Below are 11,582 nucleotides of genomic sequence, written 5' to 3' on the forward strand. Positions count from 1 at the left end.
AGCTGAGGAGTCGAGGAGTTGAGAAGCCGGAATGCCAAACGAGCAAAACAATGCGGACATGGCGGTAAAGGGTTAAGGAAAAGGACTCACACGTCCACGGTACACAGCAAGAAAACCAAAGATGCTTAACGATTATTTAAGCTCTATTTGAAACGGCAGTAATATTGCTTCTTTAAGATCCGTTGGTAACTACAGTTTGTATCATAAATGCAACAATAGTCAATTAATTGTGGACCGCATATTTATGCTCGGTGTATATGCGGAGCCAGTTTGTGGCCAATACATTAAAATCGTGCCAAACTCAGAAGAACTGAAAAGTGTGAGGACAAAGTCTGGGACCGGGCACATAAATGCGAAATAAAAACCATTTGAATGGCAGGCGACACTCAAAATCGATACGAACCGAACTACAGGATGGCACTGACTTCGAAGGATGGGCTGGGATGAGAGCCTTTGGAGGCTGGGCATTGCAAAAGTACGAAAATGTAAATGGGCCTTGGTTCTCGGAGCTCGAAGTGCTTCTGTGTGTTTATTTGGTATATGGGGCTGCAGCAGTAAAATAGATGGGCATTTAAGATGAGCCGACTTCCCGTTCGGCCCTCCGATTCGCAGTCTCAGTCTCAGTCTCTTAATCCACACTTGCGGTCATCAGATCAGTTGGCCAATTCATTGCAAAGTCATTTGAAAAACGTTTTCCTTTTATTTCCCTTGGGCGGCACATTTGGTTTAGTCACGAGCTTAAGGTCTTTAAAAACATCCTTTAAACATCTTTCAAGATTGGAAACTAGAAAGTTTCGATGTAAATTGTATGCCAAATTCAACGTTTTCATTTGGGAACACCTTTTAAATATATTTTAAAATTTAAAAAATATTTTTTAAAATCGCTACTACTTTTTCCGCTGCTGTGGCACTCGTTCTTGAAACAGTTCACGTCCTTGGCGCCGGGTAATGGAGGACCTCAGTCGAGTGGTCGCCTCCTTTTCGGCGTTAATGAAAAATGCATGAAATTTAAATTGCGCCAAAGTGTTGACCAGTGGCTGGACCCACACCTTTGCCTCCACTGAAATCCGCTTTGCTCGGATGCGATGTGGGCATGAGCAATTTGTTACACCGCGCAACAAGCGAATGGTCCGCAGACACTTTTATTACACGGCGCCAACAAAACAAAAGAGGAAGGCGCAAAAAATCGACAGACAAAAAGCGACAAATGCGATGACAAACAATACGAACAACAACAACAGCAACAACAATGACGCCGCTGTCAATTGTCTGAATTTTGAAAACCGAAAGCAAGAAAATAAAGGCAACGAAACGAAAACACTGCAAATCGGAGACTGTGAAAAAAACTGAACCTCATTTTCTATGCCACTGCCACTGTCGGTGCCGCTGCCAAATGTCAAATGTCGAATTGAGCAATGAAATGTAAACTTTTCATTTGCCGCCACCACCAACAGGAAGCAAAACGAAGCACAAAAGAAATTGCAGTGTAAAAAATGGACAGTCAAAAATGTTACCAATCAAATGAAATGTAATCAAACGGAATGAACAGGACAGCGGGCAGACATCAAATCAAGCAACGATTTTTATGTTTCAATCGAATGATAAGTGTGCTATTTTTGGAACAAAGATAAGCATTTCTGTTTTAATGTACAGACATTTGAATAGTCTATTATTATTACCAAATATTTAAAACGCAAATAGAAGCTGAACACAGCAAACAGTAAAAAAATGGCAATAATGATGCGATTTATTAGATACGAAACCTGAATTTTCTTAGCAGCCAACCAATTTCCAATAGAACACTAATATTGTGGCACGCTTTCGTTAAACATTTTATCGCATCCTCCACTTTGTACCCAATTCAAGTGGAATTTATTGAGAGTCTTTAAGCACGGGCACTCCACACCAACACCAGTGCACCACTGGCAATTCAAATGGCTCACACAGACACGAGCACATAGCTATGGCCAGAGCTACTCAATTGTAATGGCCGCTGGCATAAAATAAAGCTCACAACGAGCGGCGCCCAGGAACGGCCACGCCCACAAGGCCAACCAACACCTTTTTTATGCGTTTTCATTTGCGAAAGCGTAGGAAATATCTTGCCCACGGGGCGTATTAAAATCAATTCATTTAATTTTGATCAAAGCGAAATAAATCTTTGCGCTTTTTGCTTAATTTCCTTCGCTTTTCGAGATGGGAAAACTCGGAGGGAAAATCCACAACAACGTCAGTGAGTAATTCGGTTTCAGTGTGTATTGGTGTGTGTGCTGTAAAACGCAAAGTAAGACAAAAAGCACGGGTAAGAGAGAGAGAGAGAGGGAAATACTGTAAGCGAAATGAGAAATCATTAGTAAGTAAAAAGCTTGTCAATGTGTGTGTAAGTACGCACACAGACGAAGCGAAGATAAAGACACACATAAAAGGAGAGCGGCGTGTAAAAGTTTTTCCAGTTCCCTGTACTTTTCCTTATCAATGCCAGCGACGGCAACTGAATTAATTTTTCAATTCGCCAAACGAATTCATTGACTTTTTGTGTTCGCCACCCATGCACCCAACCACCCACACACCCCCACAACCATCTCCTTGCACTCACACACATACACATATACCAGCGCGCAGTCAAAGATTCTGATGCAGACTCCACGTTTCTGCTGGGGTATTAAAATCCTTTAAACAGATTTCATTTCGAACGCTTTGCGGTCGATAAATGCATTTCACTTTGGTGGTTTTTTACCCACACCAACTCTCTCCCGCACACACACACACCCACACACATTACGTGCTTATCCTTACGTTTCTGTGTGTGTTTCATTTGGCGTTGCATACTTTTCGGCTGCTGCTATCCTCTTCGGTTATTCCGCCTTCGCAACGGACTCCTTCCAATGATTTGCTGGCAAATTACTTTGAGGTGTTGCCTGCTGTCTCTCGCCTCACTTTGCCACCTTGCCCCGCTCCCTGCTGCTGTACAAAAATTGCCAAATTCATTTCCAAAACAAACATTTAGTATGTGTGTTTGTCCGTATGCGGGTGCGGGTGTGTGTGTGTGTATGTTGACTGCAAGTGTTGCCAACCAATTTAAAAGTTTTGCTGTCGCCGTTGCCTGAGCGAAAGTAAAGCGCGCTCGCCGCTGTTGTTGCATCATTTGGGGGCAAGGAAAAACAGCCAAGTGCAGGCGGATCACAGATGGAGATAATACACCGGAATACAGTGGAAATCATGTTGGCAAATCACATTACCAATTAAATCTGGCCAAGGATATAGTTTCAGTGTCCTTGTTGGTAACTGAGACTAAGCAGTGGTAAGTAAAATAATTGTTTTATATCATTTATAGCATAAGCTACTTTTAAAAGCAACATCCTTTCATTTAGACATTAAATTGAAATATTATAAAACACCAAACTAGAAAGTTCTATGGACAGAATTTAAGGTGAGTTGTTCAGCATGTGGACGATCTCCTACGGGTAGCTGCCACTGTAGTTGAACCTCCATTAGGAGGTGGCTGCTGTTGCGATGCTGCGGATGCGACTCCTCCCACAGCCAACTACTGTGGCACTTGTTGGCTTGGCTGCTGCTGCTGCTGCTGTTGCAGTTGCGACACTTGAGAAACTCGCAGTCGCTGTTTGTTTTTGCAACAGCGGCGTGTAGGTGTAACCCGCCCCTTGCCACACTGTGAGTGTGTGTGTGTGTGTGTAAGTGCTGCTCGAAAGTTCATGCACCGTGTGGCAGTGCAGCTGTGTGGGTGGGTGTGCACTGTGTGTCCTTAGTGCATATATAAATTTATATGCATGTGCCTGTTACGCTCTGCTCCTTTCGGTTTGCCGGCAGTTTGGCCGACTCTCTCGCATTTGAATTGGAAATTCAGCGGCGTGCTTAATTTTCAATTTGCAATCATTTGGCCTGGTAATCAATGTTTGCTTTGTCGGTTGCGGTTGTCGACTTTTTCTAGTCCTCTGCTAATTAGTAACTAAGTGTGGCTCATCGCAAAGTCAATTGTCCCTCTTGCCTTCTCCCCATTGGTTTCTTTTGATTGAATAACTACAGGAGAACCCACACAGCATTTCCAACTACCTAACTAACTGCATTGCAATTTAATAATTAAGGTCCTACACGTTGAACTAGTAATAAAGCTGAGAATACTTAGGATATCTGAAGAAAACAGACAGAAACTAGCTACACTTTCATTCTGTTTTATTATTTCTACCTATTGAAAAATGTCTATTCGCAAGGGAAAATGATCTAGATTTCAATTAGTGAACACTTGGCTTTGTCGCTGTGCTGCCATCGACTCTTTCCATATGCCCGCTAATTAGTGGATAAGTGCGGATCATCGCAAAGTCAATTGTCCTGGAAATGACTCTCCATCTATATACTTTTTTTTTGTGCCGGTTAAGAACTAGCGAATTTGCTCCACTTTCGCACTCATTTCCCGGGGTGTTTTCCCCCCAACGATTTCCTGGACTTCTAGTAAGCCTGGCCGCATTAAGCCAACTTACACAATGCCCGGAACCGGCGGACTCTTCACTTTCGCCCCGGCTTCTAGTTATGTGCCCATGCCCGCCAGTTGTTGGTGTTGTTGTCTTGTCTAGTAATTTTCTCACACTTTGCAGCCGCTCATCAACGCTCGCTTCGGCGGCCAAAGGGAAAGGCAAACTTCGCAGACTCAAGTGTGGAAATTTTCACTTTTTTGCCATAATTAAATTCATTTTCAAGTTGCTCTTGCTGCCTTTCTGCCGGCTGCTTTCGACGAGCAGCAACGAGATGATGCCACACCGACGCACACTCAACTTTTCACTATTTTTAGTCGTCCCAGTCGTCGCAGTAGACATTTTCCATTTTTCATTACAGCCCAAAGTCAGGCTGCCTGGCAAAGGCCGCCTGGCCGCCTGGCCGCTTTTCCTCGTTTCATTTTCATGCAGCTTCCTGTGCCGTTGTTTCCGGTTTTATGCCTGCCAGTGTCTATTTGTGTATAGTTTTTGCCATTAGCAACCGTTGTCGGTTTGAGGGACTTAGGGGCTGGAGATGGGAATGGGGATGGGAATGGTAGAGCCAACAAATTGGAGAATAGTCCCAGTTTCTGTCTCTATCGCTGCTGCCTTTGTTTCCAAGTTTCGGCTTAAGTTGTTTTTAAGTTGTAAATCTCTACGGGCATGCAATTTCCCATGCCCAGCCCTTGCCCAGCTCTTGCCCGTCCGAGCTGTATCAAATTTTTCATTTGTGGTTAAAAATATGAAAATTGTAACTGATATTTATGCTTGTAATGCCTACGCTTGACATTTTCCAGCCCGCAGGGGTGGTGTCCACAATAATTCATCTCTGAAATGCGTGTTCGAGTTTTGTTATTTTTCGGATTACGTGTGCGAATTCGGCCCCTTGGAATTTTACTCATTTAAAACTGTGGCCGAAAGTGATACGTGTGCTCAATTGGTATTTTTGAAATCTACCTCCTTGACTCTCTGGCTTTCGACTGTCTGGGCCACGTTTAATTGAATGTGTTGCCAGCATGATTTTGGCCATCTGACGCATACGAAATTTCTATAAATATGAAATACGTTATCGTGCCCAGATATCGATCGCCTGAAGTGTTTTTTGGCTTGAATTTTGAATTGTAATTGCTCAGACATTTCTCTGAATACGTAAGCTGTTGTTATTTCTCAAGAGGTTCTTGTTAGCTGAGGATTTTTGCTTGAGGTTTTTGCTGCACTTGAACTCTTGTTGATTTTAAAGTCTCGGAATTTTTGATTATTTTTAGTTTGCAGCATAATGTATTTTTGGTATACCCTAATTTATTGCGTTTTTAGATATTGACAAATAGAACACATTTTAGCACAAACAGCATTTTATTGCGATACAACTAATAGGATAAATGATTTTTTTCAACGGCCGTTTTTGAATGATTTGCTAACTTTTTAAGCCTGCACAAATCCTTGGCTGAAAATGAAATGCAATTATATGGCAAAATAAAATTCATTCAATTAAATCCTAACTGAAAGCCAATCCGAATACGTTTAGAATTGCAAATGACTATGCTGATGGTTTTTTTTTTAAATGCAACTAATACTTGATTTATTGGTCTTTACATGGTATTAAACGGTTGCCATTTAACGCAGTTTTTATATAAGGAATGAAAATAAATGAGGCACAAATATTTATACATTTTTATAGACTTTCCTTGCTAATACTATGTACATTCCTAAGTTGGAATATTTAGTTTTTTTCGAGACATTCAATTAAGAATTGGTATTGCATCTATATGCAGCAGTTTGTTCGATGAATGAAAGCGTTTTCCATTGAAAGTTTTTTACAGTTGTTGATGTGAAAAGTGCCCCTCAGAGCGAAACGGAGCTCGTTGTCTGCCGCATGCGAAACACGTCTCAGGGGCAAAATGGCAGCGACATTTCTCAATTTATGCAACACCTTTTCGCCGGTGGAAATGGCGCCGAAACCGAAATCGAAATCGAAACCGAGTCCAAGAACAAGAGCAAGAACAGGAACAGGACCGAAATCGAAACGGGCAAGGACATTCACCCCGGAAAACTCGCTTTTCCACTCACTCACCTGGCTTGGAGTTGCTGCCCACGAGCTGCTGCTGCTGCTGTTGCTGTTGCGACATTTGCTGCTGCTGTTGCTGCTGCTGCGAGTGCTGCTGCTGGCCATTGTGCTGCAAATGAGCAGCTGTCACCGCCGACTGCTGCTGCTGCTGCTGTTGTTGCTGCTGCTGGGCGGCTGCTGCGGCCGCTGCAGCGGGATGGATGGCCAGCAGCTTCGTTTCCGGCGGCTTGTGCGGACCCATTGTGATCTGCGGGGCACCCATGGCTATGGTCGGTGCTGGCATCATCAGGGTCGACATGGTCAGCATAATTTGCGAGTGAATGTTGGTCGCTGGGACTCGAAGTGGACGCGATGTGGGACTGGTGTATTTGGGGATGCAGTTGCTCTGGCTGGGTGGGTGTCTTTGTCTTTATTGATTCGCTGCTGACCCCGCCGCAGGATGTGAACTCGGTGCCAAAGGTCGTGCGTTAGCCTTTGTCGCCAGCTTTCTCTGGCTCTCGCCGCTGCTTTCTATGTGTGCGGAGTGCAAACTTATGAAATATGCTCTCGCCTGGCTTTGCCTCTATGTATTTTCACTTTTCGTGCTGGCTGGTTACTCTATTTATGTACTGCATATATACATTTATATATATATTGATATAAGTATGGGGGGGCGAGTGGAAAATATGTAAGTATATATATTTTTTTTCGCCTTTCTTTTATGTTTCGCTTATGTGTTTGTTCAACCGGAAATACACGAACTCAAGCGCACTTGGCTTGTAATATCGTTTCAGGGATTTCCTTCGCCTTCTGCCTGCCAGTAATCGCAAATTATTCTTTCTTTTCTGTTGTGTCTGCTGGCAGCGGAAATTATAAATATTCCTGTCATGCGAGTAGTACTACCGAGTTCTCTGCCTGCCAGACGTCTTCTGTTTTAATATCAATGTCTGGTATGTAAAATGTCAGGCCAAAAAAAAAATGAAAAAATAATGAAAATATGTGGTGAAAACAACAGGGGAAAATGGCAAAACAGAAAAGTGAAGTCCTGCTCAGACGGCTCAAAGTCGCAGGGAAAGTTTCAAGCAGCTGGCTGCAATGGCAATTATTATTTTGCCGGCAGCTTCTGAGTTTTTGTCGCGCGCGATTTCGCTGGCAACTTCAGAAGTCAGTGACTCCAGCCAGCTTGATAAATGTCGTCTTTAGGTTTAGGTGATCTTTTGGAAAAATAGAAAGTTCAAGTCCCAGGCCCAGAATAATTTGCCACTACAAGGCAAGGCGAGCTGTGAAGTCTATGTTTCGAACTACGCACGAACCAGGCAGACGTGATCAATCGCACACACAGGATATAATTTACAGGATATACAAAGCGTTCGGTATACGTTCGTACTAGACCGCTGGGCGACGCTTTTCTTACTGAACGCCAGGAGCACACGCATTGGCCAAAATTCGGAGGCGCTGCTGCCACTGCAACGACGGCAGAAAGGCTGCCGATTTTCCTGCTGCCGATTTTCCCGCTGCCGCTGCTGCTAGGAAAATCGCTGTCGCCGCTGCCGATGCCGATGCCGCTGCTGCTGCTGCTGCCTCTGCCGCCGATGAGGACGACGGGATGCGTTTCCCTACATTTCTCTTCGGCAGCGAGGAGCTCGGTTAACGGCGGCACGAAGCTGGCTGCCATCGCTGCCATCGTTCATGAAATATTCACGAATGGCTCGCTCTCACTCGCGCCGCCTGCTCCTTGCTGAATCCTTGCTCTCCGGCCCCCTCTCCGTCCCTCTCGCCATGCCAACTGGCTCGTTTCCTTGCTCCGGGCGCCATTCACAACTCGCAAGCCTCGTCCTTTCAGGTCCTTTCGGCTCCCGTCGCCACACAGCGCAGAATCCGAGCAGCCGAGAGCACTCGCTTTTCGAAAGCGCCAGCCACATTTGAAATTGCCTGGGAAGGCTTATTTAATAATTTTATAATTTAAGTGCTAATACTTAACAAATATTTTTATATATTTTAAAACAAATACTATAAAAATCTACATTAAAAACTGCAGTTTACAATTTAAGCAGAGCATTTTGATAGACCTTTAGTGTTACTTATTGCTCTAGAGAGGCACCCTAAAAATGTCCTTTTGCCGCCTTTCATCGAAAATACCAGTATTTTTATGGCATGGCACTGAAAACTGTTATACGCTTGTGGGCCAAGGCAAATGTTAATAACATCCAGCAGATGCCAATGTTTTCCCATCTCATTTCAGCTCTATTCATCCTTTTGTCCAAATTGCTCTAATATATAATCATATAAAACTAATATAACACTAACTAACTAGTAATAAACAGCTACAGCTCTTGAGTGATTGTGACAAGTGTCAGTCAGAGCCAAATGCCAAATATTGTGAAGAGGGTCAGATGAAAGCAACTTTAAACAGTGAAATTCTTCATTCAGTTTCCCATATATGAAATGTAGTATTGTATAAATTGTATAAAGTTCAGCTTCTCCTGCTGCCGATTGCTTTGCGTTAATTGCAGTCCTGAAACGAAATCCAAGCAGGACAACAGAAAGGATGCAATTTAAGGTGCATCTCCCTATTATTGCACTCTTTCCACCTCGTTATTACTCCTTTTTACTTTTTTTTGTTATTAACATACTTGCTGGTGTCGACGGCGGTGACAGGGACAGCGACCGAAAGGACGACGGTACTCACTGAGGTAATGTTGCAAAGAGGACTGCTCGAAAAAGTGTCTGGGCTGGGGGAGAAGCCATCAGCGAAGTGGGGAAATGTGGGGAAAATACATAATTACATGTAATTTACCATGCGACATTATCATTGTTCTGCTGGTATTTAGCATAGAATCAACGTCGCACGGCTCAGACGTCGAGTGTCCATGGAACAGCTCATGTGGCGGACAACGGGAGGGTCCTGAATGCACTGTCCCTGCTCCCTAACTCACTTGTATGTACTTGGAAAAATGAAGAGATCTTGGCTTTTTTTTTAATATTTCAGTAGAAAAATAAATAAGTTTCTTAAATAGTAAAAGATAAAAGATTTATTTCAGTACGTTTAGTTTAAAAATATTCAAGCTTAAGTAAAGATAAGTTGGCTAAGATCATAGAAAACATTTTGATTCATTTTTAAAAATATGTTCATACATAATATATACAGAATGCCAAATAGTGATTATTACATTTTCTTGCAGTGTATATTGCATGTGCTTAAATGCCACAAAAAGCAGCAGCAACTTCACGTTACAACAAAAGTGAAGTAAACAATAAGAAGAGGCCGTTGGAGCGATGCAAAAGACGAGTTTCTTTCTTATTTGGCCCACTCTTTCTGCATGTCCTTCTGCCGCTCTCACCGATTCTATGCACTTGTGTGTGTGTGTGTGTGTGTGTGTGTGTGACAATTGCCCTTTGAATTTTTAAATCCCTTTAAATGAAAACAACAACTGGAATCCCCCTGCCTTTTGGCCTTTTGTTCTTCGAGTTGCGCTTGTTAGGTAAATCAGCGCCAGTTGGCATGAGTGTGTTGGTGAGCGAGTGTGCAAGTGTGCGAGTGTGCGATTGTGTGAATGAGTGAGCCTTTGCAGCAAAAACAGCGAGAAAACAACAACAATATCATCGCGCGGAAAGTTATAACGTGCTTAAGCGTCTTTAGCTGAAATGAGGCTAAAAATATTTGCTTATAATGAAGTGCACGGGTGTGTGAGTGTAAGTGTGACCCGTGACCATGCACAAGTACACCCATACAATTGTATGTTTGCTTGTTTGTCATTGTGTGTGTGTGTGTGGCGACATAACAATAGCGCATCGGGTACTATTGTTGTTGTTGTTTCACTGGAGGAGGGGCCCTTGCACCCCTCCCTTGTAAGCACAAAATTAAGGCATTGTTAAAGCCAATTAGGGTATTTAGTCGAGAGTCCCGGCGCGAAGGCAGTGTGGACACAACACGGCGTATGCGTGATATTTCATGGCGGATGACAGCTGCCAAGGATAATGGCGCGAAACTGAAGGGGAAAACTTCACAGGGATTTTCTTGACAATTATGAAAAGGCCAGATGCATTTCGGGCATGCAAGTGGGAAAATGTGCAGACGAATAACTACAACTTGAGTGCACAGAGAGAACTTGATCCGTATTTCCTTTTTTGTAATCAACTTTCATTTAATAATGCTTTTATGAAATTAAATACTTATTACAAATTGCAAGATGAGTAAAATTATGTATCGTCGATTAAGCAATTAGGCCTCGCTCAAAATATATAGTTTCTGAGAGGATTTTCATTCACGGACAAAAGCTCTTAAGTCTTTAAAACCAAAGTTTTAAGTGCAAATTAATAGGGTTCGAGCCAAATCAAACTAAGCCACAACAAACATGCTACTTCTTGACACAACCAATTGCCTGGGCTGGAGCCAAATAGCCCGCCGGCAGATCCTTGAAGGACAATGGGATAGACAGCAAAGGGAAAGGGCCAGCCGACACGAGCTAGCAAACTGAGGAGAGGGGCCAAGGCTGATGGAGAATTCGCTGGTGATGCTTTTGGGGGCCCCAAAACAACTAAGCACCTTTTCTGAAAGACTTGCCACACTGATGGCCCAGCAAGGAATTTGCAATTTGGGGTGCCGGCACCCTTAAACTGCCACTAAATAAATACACGTTCGCATGCTCAAGACGGCGATGAACCCCAAAATAAGTGAATTATTTATGCGGGCCCTATTCCGGTCTTAGGTGCCACCTAATGGGGGTCACACTTGGAGATTTAAATTTTTAAATAGGTGTGTCAGATAATGAAAATAAGTACCCGACGGGGGAGTTTCAGCTGGCAAAAGTACAAGCGTTTTTCCTGTGTCACAGTTTAGTATTTCCCCCGGTTTTTTTAGGCTCCAATTTTCCCGGCCGACTGATGTGGACATGGCTTGAAGGCCATCGCCGTTGTGCCTTTTAACTTGGCTAACGATAATTTGTTTGGCAACTGGCGGCGCTGGCTGCGTAATGAATTTTTATGCTCCTTTAATGTACTTTACGCAGATATGAAATTATGTGACCAAAGCAACTGAACTGAATCCAGAA

At 43.3% G+C, this 11,582-nt stretch overlaps 1 protein-coding gene across 1 annotated transcript in view; it reads right to left on the reverse strand.

Annotated features, from left to right (window-relative positions):
- Positions 1-7,921, reverse strand: part of LOC122619344 (nucleolysin TIA-1) — a 96,998-nt gene extending 89,077 nt beyond the window's left edge. Inside the window, exons 1-2 of the mRNA XM_043796210.1 lie at positions 7,845-7,921; positions 6,559-7,160 (exon numbers count right to left, since the gene is read on the reverse strand). Coding sequence (XP_043652145.1) covers positions 6,559-6,859 — 301 coding nt within the window. The 5' untranslated portion in view covers positions 6,860-7,160; positions 7,845-7,921. The remainder of the gene's footprint in view (positions 1-6,558; positions 7,161-7,844) is intronic.
- Between the last annotated feature and the right edge of the window lie 3,661 nt (positions 7,922-11,582).

Source organism: Drosophila teissieri, chromosome 3R, assembly GCF_016746235.2.
Source record: "Drosophila teissieri strain GT53w chromosome 3R, Prin_Dtei_1.1, whole genome shotgun sequence".
Classification (NCBI taxonomy): domain Eukaryota; kingdom Metazoa; phylum Arthropoda; class Insecta; order Diptera; family Drosophilidae; genus Drosophila; species Drosophila teissieri.